This window comes from Pleurodeles waltl, chromosome 4_1 (genome assembly GCF_031143425.1).
Source record: "Pleurodeles waltl isolate 20211129_DDA chromosome 4_1, aPleWal1.hap1.20221129, whole genome shotgun sequence".
Lineage (NCBI taxonomy): Eukaryota > Metazoa > Chordata > Amphibia > Caudata > Salamandridae > Pleurodeles > Pleurodeles waltl.
In genome coordinates this window covers 989,942,948-989,958,020 of record NC_090442.1, presented here as the reverse complement: position 1 = coordinate 989,958,020, position 15,073 = coordinate 989,942,948, and the positions used below count along the sequence as shown (strand labels likewise).

Below are 15,073 nucleotides of genomic sequence, written 5' to 3'. Positions count from 1 at the left end.
TAGTCCAGGAAGGAGAAATACGTGCACCTAATGGGGATGTGGCAAGACCATCAATGAGGACAGGAAGTTCACAAAAAAACAAAACTGATAATTAAGGGTCAATACATCTTTCTGGTTCCTGATCCAAGTCCCCAATCCTTCAGAAAAATACTGAAAGTTCAGTAGATATAGATAGAGCTTATTTAGCTGAACATGGAAGCTTTGAAATGGCAACCAGCCACGCTGTGAATCAATCATGCATTTAAAAGAATTCTTACCGCAATGGAAGTATGCATTTCCAGGATAATAAGAATTTATATACCTAATGTACGGAATGGAGTGCTCCAAGGAATCAAGGGCCATGATAATATTGTTCTGATGGAGCATACATAAGGAGAGCTACTTGTTACTTGTCACTTGTAACATGAATCTGTTTACTAGACACATATGAAATTGGTTGTCTATATTTCAAACTAATCTATAAAAAATAACATGAACAAATCCTAAGCGGCAGTGCAAGGTGGGCAAAAATACTTAGGCCCATATTTATACTTTTTATGCGCCGCATTTGCTTGATTTTTTGGACGCAAACGTGGCGCAAACTTACAGCATACAATTATATTTTGTAAATTTGCACTGCTTTTGCGTCAAAAAATGACGCAAATGCGGCACAAAAAAGTGTAAATATGGGCCTTATTTTTTGCACCTTTGAATATCATTGATCCCTCTTTCTCTTCCAGTTAATCACTGAAGCACAGACTCTCAGAAAAGTGAAACCAATAAATCTGATAGAGTAGAAATAAACCATGTTTATCGTATGTGGAATTATAGATCCTAGTGTACACCACAGCTTTCATTACACATTATTGTAATGTTACATGCAGTACAGACGTTGCTGTTTAGAACGGCAATTTTATTTGTATAGAATGCCTCGATGACAGACCTGTTCATTATTAATGCGGGCCTTTCAAATATTTAAGTTCCATTGTCAAATATTGTGTAGTTACTAGCATTATAAGCCAGAGAAGGGGATTTCTCACTCTGCACAGCAGCTTGCTTTTTGCAGTAGCTTTGGGGAAGTTGTGCAGCTATAAAGTATCTTTTACAATCCCATAGCAAAATAATAAACAAGAAAGGCAGCTTTCATGTGCTTACCAAAATATGAACAAAAGCATAGTTTATCGTTTAGTGTAAGAGAAACAAAGGTTGAACATGAGCAGATCCCTTCTTGCTGAATGGCTGACGTAAGTAAAAGGTGCAAAATATACCTCTAATTAGGAATGGGCAAGGTGGATCGACAGACTGCTAGAGGGATGCTGAAAGTGAATAACAATTCATAATCATGACAACCATTCTTATCCTATTTGTAGGAGAATATCCCATAGTAAGTATTAGTGTGTGATAAAGTACAAACTAGAATGTGAGTACTGATTTCGATGTATCGACGGGGTCCGCTTTTTCAACTCCAGATGGGTGATTCTTTCACTGGTTTGCCTTACAACTGATGCATTTACACAGATGAGCACCGCTGTGGTAGGGAACTGAGGGGCATCTGTCAGTTTTCCTTTTCGAATAAGAAGTTCAGAGTTTTATTTTGGACTCAGATCCACTACCCGATTTGACCCAGTATTCTTGCAGAACAAGATACTAGCACCAGAAAAGTTTGATTTACTTTGTGTATTAGGTAATTAATTGTTTACTCTGCCTTTTAAGAACGTTGTTACAGCAGAGTAAAAGGAACTTCAGAGATTAAGGTAAAGCCAAGATGGAAATACAAGAAGGAAATTCTTTATTCTCAATAGTGGAAATAGGGCACGCAACACATTAAAATGAATGACACATATAATTGCAACATTATAACATAAAGGTTAAAATAACATTAATTGATAACAATACATCATTAAGTGATAACATGAAGCTCCACCATTGAATGGCAAAATACACTGGTGACTGTAAATATGTTCCAAATTCATTGAATGAACAATAACCCTACCACTAAACAGTATCACATTCCATTTTTGCTAATGGACCAATGACACCAACAAATGACAAGATCACACCACAACTAACCTGTAGCAACTTCCTGTCTGACCAGATGTACTATTTTCTGGTCACAATTTCTTGGTGGCACTTTTTGCCCAGTATTTTTGTATTTAGTAAAGGCCTCATTACGAGTGTGGTGTCACACAAGTGGTGACGGTCTGACTGCGCACTCCAGGCGGTCCGACCACCACATTACGACCCTAGCTGGTGGACCTGCCAGAGGACCGTCGTCCCTGCCAGGAACATTATTCCTGATGGGCTGACAGCCGCCTGAGTTACACTCAGCCAAGGCTGCACTAAACTCAGTGCCGCCTTGCTGATTACAACTCAGCTTTGCAAAGGCAGGTGGAAAGCTACTGCTGGGGGCCATAGGGCATGGGCAGGGCAGGTCAGGGTCCGCCCTGCCCAGCACCATCAGAATGCACACTGTCTGGTTTGGTGGGCTACGGTGTTGGCCTCCGCTCCCTTAAAGGAGCTGAGTCCAGTATCATAGAACTGTTCTAGCCGGTCATCCTAGCGGGAACACGTAATATAATGTTCCTGTCGGTCAGCCCAGCGGGAACATTGTAATACGCTTGGGGAGGACATCAACGCTAGAGTTTGGAGGTCGGCTTGTACGACCACCAAACTCGTACTGAAGCCTTAAATAATTTTCCAAACCGACCTATGCACAAACAGGTGAGTATGGAAATTGAAATTCGGAGTCACTCTCAATCTGATCTGTCTCATTAAGTTTTGTGAAATTGGTTGCAAACTGCAACTCTCTCAGATTGGAGGCCACCAAAGGTATGATGGCCTTCTGTGGTCAGAAAACCACCATGTCTGTGATTGCTTTCAAACAAAGTTTTGCTTTTTTTTAAATGCAGCCCGATATCATTAAATGGAACTGGGTTGTATTTAAAATGTAAAGTTTACTTTTTTGTTTATTTGAGAGCTGACCGTTACTTCTGGACCACTGCCTGCTTCTCCCAAAACATTTTTTTTATTTACAAGAGGAAGGGCTCCTAAAGAGACCCCTTTCATTTTGTGAATGGATTTCCACCCCAACTTGGAGGTTGACAAAATTGTTAATGTTTTGTGTCCGGATTTCAATTGCAAAATGTTGATACATACGATACTGATTCAATATTTAGAAGGGACCTCTACAACAAGTCCCTTCTAGATACTGAATCATTATTCATTCAGAAACCTATTTTAGAAGTCTGAAAACTGTTTTCATGTAGCACAACACATTTTAATGGTCTAATACACTAAATCCGAGCATATGTGACTGTTAAAATGCTTTCTACATCTGGTCCAAAGTCCTTTAAGATTATCCTGTAAAGATTCAGAAAAAGCTCACAATCATGGTGTGCAATAGTGCAGTTAAAACTCATTCTTCTAGTGTCACCAAAAACAAACAAATAAATGAATTCTTTGTCTCCATCTGTTTCCGTTCTCTGGCATTAAACTCAGAAAGTAGTGAAATATGTTGTCAATGTCAGCACTCTGAATGACCATGCCAATTTTAGCTTCCATACGTAGAGCTACTGAATGTTAGCCTTTAACAAAGTGTTACCAAAATCAGCTGTAAATTCCTTTCTAGTGCTAGTAGAAAAGTAATAACTTGCAATGGTCATTTCTACACCCCCTTTGTCACCCTGAGGCTTCTAGGTCAATATGAAATGCACTGTATTTATCTCAGGTGAAAAGTGATTATTGGCAGTTACATGGGTATTCCAGAAATATTGACCCCACAAGTTCCCCTCAAACAGAATGAAAGGCTTATTGAATAGCTGAATTAAGGAAAGCAATATTAAAACATACAAACAAGAATGTCAGTGTCAAATATATTACCCAAGACTTGTTTTTGCGTGTGGCGTGTATGTTGCACTGGCCTGTAAGTTATAATCACTAATGAAAGAAATAACCATTATGTTAAATAAAGAAGTTGTCAATGCTCACTCATTGCACAGTCAAACATATGGCCTACACTAACACTACTGGGCTTTAATGTTGATGGGATAAGAAATTCACTCTTTCTAGCAGTCAAATGGAGCATCAATGACGTAGCCAATACCAAAATTAGGGTGATATCTAATTACTCTTGTTAGTGACATGTCACTGAATATTGATTTTGAAATGCAAGAGGGCCACACCCTGGCATGGAGTATTCAACATGGATTGAATTGATGCCACACACCCCATTATTGGCCAGCCCTTTGGCTGTGTTTCATAAGGATAAGTATGAGTATGTAGGCCTTGAATAATGTCCAAGTCAGTGGCTACAATTTCCAGATGAGCATCTTGTTGCTGAGGATAAGGTTGTTTTCTTTAAAATGTACACCTTTAACAATGAGCTACTGACATCACCAATAGGGTATAATATTAGAATGATCTGGCAGCAGAAGGCTATAGCCAAGTAGATCATTATGAGGTCTAGAAGGGCAGCTCCTCCGTTTTAACAGGGATTGCACATTTAGGGAACATATTGGGTTTTACTTTAGTTTCGGCGAAAGAGTTGTAACTATGCTTGTTTTGCTATTTAGCGTATTACACACATAAAAGAGGACTTTTTATCAGATGGCCCTTTTTTTAAGGCTATTCTACTTAAATATTACACACAGATGTTGGTGTAACTATCAGATATTTACCAGAAAATGACTTCTTACCTTTGTGGACATTTGTCTATAAGATGTAATTAACTGCATGACACTTTAAACGAGGTGCAGTAACAGCCATTAAAAAGCACATTAAGTAGCCTGGGATTGGCTAGGGGCATGTCTGCATCATGACTAATTCTACACATGCAACTAGAATATTTTTCATTCAATTTCACACATAAAATATGCAGAAAAACAGCTACCTAATAGACACCCAGAAACCGTGGATGCTCAAGCATTTTGAGGAATAAGCAAGCACATAGACAGATTGTTATGCAGAAAGGCACGCAGACAGACAGACACACAGAGATAATCAAAGTCAGAAAGAGCGCAGCACACAGACATACAGTCATAAAAATTGTTTTTCATACTTGGAAAAGCAATACAATATAATTAATGTGTTGAGTTTTGCACCTATGAATTAGAGCAAACTGTGTGCTGCAGCACTAACAGGACGAAAAGAGTGAAATTTACCAAACATTCCAAATATTTGTCAGCAAATACAAACGGCAACCAAAATGCCAATTTGACATCATGAAGATGAAAGAAGGAAATAAATACACTGTATATTACTACCTCAGTAGTAATATACAGCCACCAAATGTTCTTCTGCGTTTAAACTGCATTTCATTCCACCCACTTCATGTGAAACTTCGCATTATCTATAGCCAAGCACTAGGCATACAGCACATCAGCTGTGAGGAAAAGATTTCAAAAATAAAATATCAGAGCTTACCAGAGTTTTTGAACTATAGGGCTGTTCTATGTGTCCCAAACTGCACAAAACAACACTGTTATAAAGATTTGTACTTATTTAGAATATTAATAGTAATAGCAAAAGTATCCAACTATCACTAATGGGGTTCTATCAGCCACCCGCACATAACTATTAGAACAAAAACAAAAAACATATTTACCAAGACAGAAAATCTACAGAAGTCCTTTCCAAAAACATTTTTCACAAATCTCCAACCCGATGAGCATTTGCTGGTGGAACCAAAATATAACAAACTGCAACAAATTCCTTGCACTGCTCTTATTTTTAGAGGTGTTTCACAATTGAACACCTTTAGGAAACTGCTACAGTCACCAGACATACACCAGGAAGAAATTATAGCAAAAGCAAATGTTTCCATGGTGAATATCATGTGTCATTTATTTATTTATATGAAGTTATGTAAAATTATTTTCCTCTTGGGTTTATTGAGGGCTTGGGTGTGTAGGGTTTCATTTGAATGCACACTAAACTATTAAACTATTTAAGTTCTATATTATCAAATAGTTATATAAATAATGGGTTTGGTTATTTTTATTTTAAAATTCTAAAAAATTAAAAAAATGTTTTTCATATTTGGTGGTGACTCAACATTATAAGAAAGATTTCTTTACATAGACACAGTGGGATTTAATTCATAATATATTTTTTAATTGATATTGCAAATTGTGACATTTATATAAAGAAAATATTTGTGGTTCCAAGGTTTAATTTAATATATAATTATTTAAAACAAGTTTTATTGAATAAAATGGGGGGTTGACATTTTATTATTTACAGTTTGCCATTTGTTTAAAAAAAAGTATTTTAGTATTTTATATCGTATTTAGTTTTTAAATGTATTTATTTAAAAAAAAACAATCTTAATTTTAATATATATCTTTATTTAATTACAGGTGTTTAATTTAGATTCATTGTTTAAAACTTGTCCTATTTTGATTTAGGACAGTAAGTCAGTACCCCGCCTTCTAATATTCGTTAATGTCCACAACTTAACGGTGACATGATTTAACATAGTAAATCAGAACCCCCAAATATATTCAATTTCCTCAATAATAAACTTACCTTCCAACCAAAATATGTGTCCTATCCCCAGTGCTTCTGGAGCAGTTGTAACACTTAATCTAACCCAAACAAGTGTCTACGTACTACAATATTTCTAGGACTGGAGTTAGAATAATAAATAAGCTGCCTCAAAATATACAAACTTTATCAAATTTATGATGGGTTTGTATTAGAATAGTAACTCTCACCCCGTAACCATATGTTGTAAAGAAACAGGCTTTTAGCAGGTTTACACCCACTCTTTGTCCCAACTTGGATTACTAATCGCTGTTTTTTCGACTTTGAGAGTGCTCTGAGGCTTGCTGTCCAGACCTCAGTGCCAGTGTTCTGACCCATTACAAATTATATGTTAGGTTGGCTACATTCAGTCTGCAAGCAATGACTTACTTATATGTCCTTAATATATTGTACCCCAGGTACCAAGGGCATGTAAGGCAGAGTGTCCATTCAGGGCTGTAGCACTGCTTGTGCCACCCTGAGTGTCACAAAGTACAAAATGGCTCCCAGCCTGCCACTGCAGACACAGTTCGACTTTGCAATTTAAAGTAATGGCAAAGCCAACACTAACCTTAACATACATATGTAAGTCTCCCTTAAGGAAGGCCTATAAAGCCCTAGAGTAGAGACCTGTATATTATTAGGTAAGACATATAGGGGGTCATTATGACCCTGGCGGAAGGAGGAGAAGCGGCGGTAAGACCGCCAACAGGCTTGCGGTCTTTTTTTTTTAAATTATGACCATGGCGGTTACCGCCATGGTCATACGCCAGTTCTCCGTTCCGCCTGCCGGGCTGGAGATCTGGGTCTCCAGCCCGGCGGCCGTCACTATACCGCCAGAGGTATTTGGACCCGGCTGACCACCATGGATTTCATGCGGTTTGAAAGCGCCATGAAATCCATGGTGGTAAGCACTATCAGTGCCAGGGAATTCCTTCCCTGGCACTGTTAAGGGTCTCCCCCACCCCCCACCTCCATCCTGACTCCCTCCCCTACACCCCCCACCACCCCTGCCACCCCCCAAAGGTGGCAGGGCCCCCCTCCCCACTCCGACCCCCAACATCACAGCACTCACTCACACATGACACGCACGTAGGCACCACCAACACACACACGTACACACACCAACATACATGCCAACATCCACACACACACAGTCAGACACGCACACCCACATTCAAACATACATGCACACATCCATACAGACATACCCACAGACATACACGCACTCATTCCCAATCACACAACACCCCGCAAGCATCCACGCACTCACACACCCCCTCTACATACACAGACGCACACCCACATGCACGCACACAACACACAACACCCCACCACCCCCCTCCCCTAACGGACGATCGACTTACCTTGTCCGTCGTCCTCCGGGAGGGGACGGGATCCATGTGGGCTGCTCCGCCGACACAACACCACTAACAGAACACCGCCACGCCGAATCACAGGACGTGATTCGGTGGGCGGAGTTCTGTTGGCGTGGCGGTGGAGGTGGAGCAACCTCCACTTCCCCGCCTCCCGCCAGTATGGCTGTTGGTGGCTCTCCGTCCAAAAAAGGACAGAGAGCTGCCAACAGTCATAATACGCCGAGCGGAAAACCGCCACCACTGGCGGTTTTCAGCATGGCGGTCCCTCAGCGGTCTTTCAGAAAGACCGCCGAGGTCATAATGACCCCCATAATGCTTATATGTCTTTACAGGAACACTTTGAAATTGCTCTTTTGCTGAGGAAAAGTTAGTAGCCTCATTGGCTAACACAGAGTCACCGACTGGCAACCCAGCCTGCCTAAATCATGAACAGGACTACCTGACTAGGTACTGTAAGGTATCAAAATAATCCTGGCACTAAAACTGACCTGATTGCCTGGTCAAAAATTTATGTCACAAGTAAAGGTCTGCAACTTTTAGAAAGTTGCCACTCTGTGCCCCAGCTAATCCAGCGGCTTAAAGAAGGCCCTGGTCAACAGCAAAGTTCTTCCAACCTGCAGAGACGTGGCAAAGACTCTCATGCTTAAATACAAAGGGAGGTGCAGCAGAGCGAGGTGTAACCTCTTTTCCCAGGATGGCCACTCAGGGTGTTAACCCAAAAGGCGAGTATCCATGGGGAAGCTGCCTTTGTTGGGCCAATGGTGATAACACTTCTGGCCAGGCTGCCTTTTGTTCATGTAGACAAGTTGGAGACAGGGACAGAGAGGGAATCCTAGTGCCCAAGCCTGTTTTCCCAAGGGCGTGTAGCCCTCAGGTAGCCATACCTCTATGGTGAGTTACCAAGCACCTGATGACCAAAGAGGAGCCCGACATCTTGAGAATGACTAGACTAGTGTACTCTGGGATAGCTAGATGCCACATATTGCTGGAAACACATCATCAGAAGGGAGGGGACCTAGTAGCCCATTGGCAACTGAATGCAAGGTTCCCTCAGGTCACTTTTCTGGAATGAATATGTCACTCCTGCCACCCTACCCCTCAGATCAAGCTGGGATTGGAGAAAGGACTAAAGAAGGCCTGCCAAGCTAAACTTGAACTTGCACGAAGAGAGGCTGCACCATCGGAAGGACTGCACCTGCACTTTGGGCTAGTGAAGTATAGTAAGAGCCTGTGGCTTCTGGCTAAAGGAAAAAGTTGATTCCTGGTCCCAGATCAAAGCAGTGACTCCAGGGATCAGTCAACTATCCCCTGGAATCATGTTCAGGGACAAAACAACTGAAGGAGCCCAAACCGACAACTTGGTGGCCACCGCAGAAGTTTTGCTGCTACAAGTTGCAGGTCACACCAAGAGACAAATCCAGGATAGCCAAAAGTTGTATCAAAGTCTGAAGGACCCAGGGGTGCTATCAGAACCTGGATTGATTACCCACAATGGACTATAGTCCCCACCTATTGATTCAACCTATTTGAAGTGCAAGGAGACCAGTAGCCCATCATCGGCTGGTCAGCTACTGCAATGTAAAGGACATTGAGGGACCCTGACATCTGTGCCCAAAGTTGCCTTATTTCATCAGTGAGCTAAGTAATAACCACAAAGACCCCCCGTCAACTGCACCTCAACAGGATAATCTTTGAGCATAGTTTTGCCTGTATCCTCAGCATCAGGACCACTCCATTTGAGTCTGTGGCAGCTCTTCTGTAAAGTTGGAACTTGCCTTAAAAATGCTATGGTGGGCAGGTAACTATCCAAGGTGTCCTTTCTGCCCCCCAGACCACCATCCTGTCTGATTTGGTCACCCAACCCAGGCTGGAGTAGCCGAACGAGCACCTTTAATCTTTTCAAAAGTTCACAAACATTTTGTTGACCAATGCTTGTTTGCAGTTGCATTTAAAAGTATTAATATCTTCTAAATCAACATCTCTGGAACCATCCAGTGGATTGTGCTTATGAAGGTCTCTAAAAATTCATAAAAATATACTCTAGTTTTTATAAATTGGTGTCCTAGTTCTTTAGTGCTTTGTAACTTTCTTCGTTGTTTTGTACTATTAAATGCTTTACAATAAGTTCTTTTGTTAAGGCTTGCTGCTCGAAGCCACAGCTGCCCAGCATTGAGCTAAAGGGGATACAAATACGCCTGAATGGACCCAAGACAAATTTTGTGAGTCTACAGTCTCACAACCATATGAAATAATACACCCATATCCTCACATATGTTCTTTCTCCAAGGTTTGAGGGAGAATAGTAAATCTGACACCCCTAACTTCCATACATATTTACTTTAATAGATTTTAGTAGTGCTGAATTTCTAAAAGTAAATCTGACTGCCCATAATATATGCACTTTCTGAAATGTGCATAGGACTGGAGTTAAAATAGTAAATCTGACTCTACCCCTTCAAATATATAGACTTTCTCCAATATTCATGGCACTGGAGTTAGAATAATAAATCCAACCCTTTTCCCTCCAACTCTCACAAATAGGTGCATTTTCCATGAAGCTAGTAGGACTAGAGTTACAATAGCGTATCTGACCCTCTTTATTCCTCACCAATTGTGTGCACTTTTCCTAATGTTATTGAGCCTGGAGTTTGAATGGTAAATCAAACCAACACTCATTTTATGCACTTTTCCAAATATTATATATCTTTTAAAGATATTTCATTTATTTGTGACTCATAACCATTTCAATGCAGATGCTCTTTATGGGTGGAAATGGATTATAACTGTCCTTCATCTTCTTGTGTGTGCACATAAATGTGCATATACGCAAATACATTGTTGTATATGTGCATTTATGGAGCAAACATCACACATATGTGTGAATGTTTGGAAATGTATATCTGTGCATAGAAATGCATGGGTAAAATAAAGATATATGCAGATAACTATGGAGATGTTTATATATGCATATATTTATGATTATGCATGTATATATCTGTACGTTGAAATTATACAACACACTGCTGGTAGAGTGTTTATGTCCAAAATGTAATCAAATAGATACATCTTGAACACTTCAATGAAGTACCTGGACCAGGTGGTGGAGTCTTGGTTTTTATCTCTGAAATGAAAAGATTTCATTTTATTGCAGATAAGATCACATGTACACTGTTGTGTATTTTAAATATTCTTCAAATAAATACCTCTGTTATACATTGAATCTATAACATGAAATCACCATACCTATATAGAAAAATATAAATATCCCATTTAATGCACACAAATGTTTATTGGACATTTAGGCTGCACAAAGAAAGTGAAATAACTTTGTTGCACACAAAATATGAATGGTTAACTGTAGTCAGTATATTTCATTATCTATCTATCTATCTATCTATCTATCTATCTATCTATCTATCTATCTATCTATCTATCTATCTATCTATCTCTCTCTCTCTCTCTATATATATATATATATATATATACCGTAGAAATTCACTGAAAAAAAAAAGGTTACAGGGACATAGTGTTAGGGCCCAAATGTACACACACAAAACCATAGAAATTCAGTTGTTATAGTTAGAGTTATTTCAAGTGACTATAACTTGTGCCTTCAGGTAACTATAAGTCACACCCCTGTCATGCACGGTTTTCTCATCAATATTTTATTGCAAACGTTAAAACAATATCAATGATGTAATAGACGATGTCATGACTGATGTAATATGTGGGGTAATTAGCAGTGCATGGCATGAGTTATTGTTTCTTGAGATAATTATATCTATAACTGCTGAATTTCTAAGGTTTTGTGTGTGTGTAAAATCTGAATCTAACTATAACTTCCCTGTAACCTTTGGGTTTTTAGTGGATGTCTACATTTTATTAATTCTTTCTCTGGACTAAAATGTCTATGTAACTGTTAATTGTTTTGTGAATTTCTAGGGTTTTTATTGTAAAGTAATATTTAATTATCATGCGTTAATCCAACTGCCCCATTTCCTAGGATGCTATTTATTTTAAAGAGAGGGCACATGCACCCCTCCCTAAGCCTTATTAAGTATTGTTAAGTCTTAGGGTGTTCATCCCCCAGGGCCATTTGTTTATAAAGGGGAGGAACGCTGTATGGCCCACCTCTCTGAGCATCATTAGGCCCTGGGGACCCCATCCCCTGTGAGCGTATTTATTTTCAAGAGTAGGGGGGTTTGTGGCCCACCTCCCAGAGTCTTGCTAGACCCTGGGGACCCCATCTCCCAGGGCCTTTTTTTTGCTAAAAGGGAGGGAGGCTTTGTGGCACCTCTCCCCAAGCCTATTATTGCCCATGGGACCCCATCCCCCAGGGCCCCACATATATTAAAAAGGGAGGGGATTGCACAGCTCCTCTCCCCTAGCTTACTATGCCTTAGGGACCCCATCCCCAGGGCCATATATATCGATGAAAAGCCACAAAGGCTCCCTCCCCGAGCTGTTTTTGACCCCTTGTGCCCCGTCATCCGGGGCCTGCATTATATTAAAGTGGTTGCCCTGGTGCCCACCCATTGCACCCACTGATCTCATATTGGGAGCTGCAGGGGGACTATGAGGGCCCCTGTGGCCCCAGCTGGCTCCCTACCTCCTGCAGGAGGTGACATTGCTCCACCTTCTTGGAGCAGCTATTTCTGCTGCTCTCTTTAGGGCGGGAGAAATCTATAGATCTTTTTTCCTGCCTTCATCAGTGTGGGCAGGGAGACAGATTATAAGTTTGATGGAGCATTTTTAAAGTTCTGAGAGGTGGGCTGCATGCCCCCCTCATCTTACAAGAGACAGTGAGCCTTGGGAATGAGGTCCCAGGGCCAAAAGCAGTCTGGGGTGGGGACTGCACACTCTGGGGGTCATTCTAACCCTGGAGGTCCAAGACCGCCAGGGCTAAAATGACGGGGGCACTGCCAACAGGCTGGCGGTGCCCCGCTGGGCATTCTGACCGCGGCGGTTCGGCCGCAGTCAGAAGTGGAAAACCGGCGGTCTCCCGCTGGTTTTCCGCTGCCCAAATGAATCCTCCATGGCGGCGCAGCAAGCTGCGCCGCCATGGAGGATTCTGACACCCCATACCGCCATCCTGTTCCTGGCGGTTCTCCCGCCAGGAACAGGATGGCGGTATGGGGTGTCGCAGGGCCCCTGGGGCCAATGGCATGGGCACTGCAGGGGCCCCCGTAAGAGGGCCCCAAAAAGAATTTCAGTGTCTGCTTTGCAGACACTGAAATTCGCGACGGGTGCAACTGCACCCGTCACACCTTCCCACTCCGCCAGCTCAATTCTGAGCCGGCGTCCTCGTAGGAAGGTAGTTTTACACTGGGCTGGCGGGCGGCCTTTTGGCGGTCGCCCGCCAGCCCAGTGTAAAACACAGAATAGCCGCAGCGGTCTTCCGACCGCGGTGCGGTATTCTGGAGGGGGGAAGTCTGGCGGGCGGCCTCCGCTGCCCGCCAGACTTAGAATCACCCCCTCTGTCTCCTAAACATTACTGATAGCCCTGGCGATGGGGTTCCTGGGGCCAAAAAGGCCCTGGGGAAGGGGTCTGCATGCATCCTCCCCAAAATAATAGCTGCGGCCCGAGAGATGGGATCCCCAGTCACAAAAATAGCCTAGAGAGGAGAGACGGGTGCCTCCTTCCTATATAACATGCTTTGGGCTCCAAGGGATGGGTCCCGGCCCAAAAACAGTATGAGGAGGAGGGCCACATACCCCCTCCCAGTTAAAAACATTAATTCCATTGCTCTTCTGGGCCCTGGCCCGCCACAGGAGGTTTTAAAACCCCCAGGCCAAAAACAGTCAGGGTAAGTGAGCCACATGCACCCTCCCAGTTAAAAACAATCATTGCATTGTCGTCCTGGGCCCTGGTCTACATAGGGAGATTTTAAAGAAGAAATGTAAGAGCCTGCACTGCTTTTTAAAAAAACAAAAACAAATATTGCTGATCCTTCTTGGGGGTTGTTAAAAATGTAATGTTTTGGGATTGGATTTCAGTTGCACAACATTATGGGGGTGATTCTAAGTCTGGCGGGCGGCGGAGGCCGCCCGCCAGACTTCCCACCTCCAGAATACCGCACCGCGGTCGGAAGATCGCTGCGGCTATTCTGTGTTTTACACTGGGCTGGCGGGCGACCGCCAAAAGGCCGCCCGCCAGCCCAGTGTAAAACTACCTTCCCACGAGGACGCCGGCTCAGAATTGAGCCGGCGGAGTGGGAAGGTGCGACGGGTGCAGTTGCACCCGTCGCGAATTTCAGTGTCTGCAAAGCAGACACTGAAATTCTTTTTGGGTCCCTCATACGGGGGCCCCTGCAGTGCCCATGCCATTGGCATGGGCACTGCAGGGGCCCCCAGGGGCCCCGCGACACCCCATACCGCCATCCTGTTCCTGGCGGGAGAACCGCCAGGAACAGGATGGCGGTATGGGGTGTCAGAATCCTCCATGGCGGCGCAGCTTGCTGCGCCGCCATGGAGGATTCATTTGGGCAGCGGAAAACCGACGGGAGACCGCCGGTTTTCCACTTCTGACCGCGGCCGAACCGCCGCGGTCAGAATGCCCAGCGGGGCACCACCAGCCCAGTGTAAAACTACCTTCCCACGAGGACGCCGGCTCAGAATTGAGCCGGCGGAGTGGGAAGGTGCGACGGGTGCAGTTGCACCCGTCGCGAATTTCAGTGTCTGCAAAGCAGACACTGAAATTCTTTTTGGGTCCCTCATACGGGGGCCCCTGCAGTGCCCATGCCATTGGCATGGGCACTGCAGGGGCCCCCAGGGGCCCCGCGACACCCCATACCGCCATCCTGTTCCTGGCGGGAGAACCGCCAGGAACAGGATGGCGGTATGGGGTGTCAGAATCCTCCATGGCGGCGCAGCTTGCTGCGCCGCCATGTAGGATTCATTTGGGCAGCGGAAAACCGACGGGAGACCGCCGGTTTTCCACTTCTGACCGCGGCCGAACCGCCGCGGTCAGAATGCCCAGCGGGGCACCACCAGCCTGTTGGCGGTGCCCCCGTCATTTTAGCCCTGGCGGTCTTGGACCGCCAGGGTTAGAATGACCCCCTATATATACGATACGGATTCAGTATTTGAAAAGCACCTCTACAACAAGCCCATTCCAGATACTGAACCAGTATTCATTTGGAATCCCCTGTTAGAAGTCTGAAAACCATTACTGGCTCCTAAAACAGGATTAC

General features: G+C 43.3%; 1 protein-coding gene across 50 annotated transcripts in view; it reads right to left on the bottom strand.

Moving 5' to 3' along the window:
* The window catches only part of LOC138288307 (mucin-19), a 1,675,551-nt gene that overhangs the window by 764,258 nt on the left and 896,220 nt on the right, over positions 1-15,073 (bottom strand). For 49 of the 50 annotated variants that reach the window (XM_069229764.1, XM_069229784.1, XM_069229763.1 and 46 more), the window contains one exon: positions 10,969-11,001. The exons of the other annotated variant lie outside the window; for it this stretch is intronic. In XM_069229764.1, the coding sequence (XP_069085865.1) occupies positions 10,969-11,001 (33 nt within the window). The remainder of the gene's footprint in view (positions 1-10,968; positions 11,002-15,073) is intronic. 50 annotated transcript variants of the gene reach the window in all.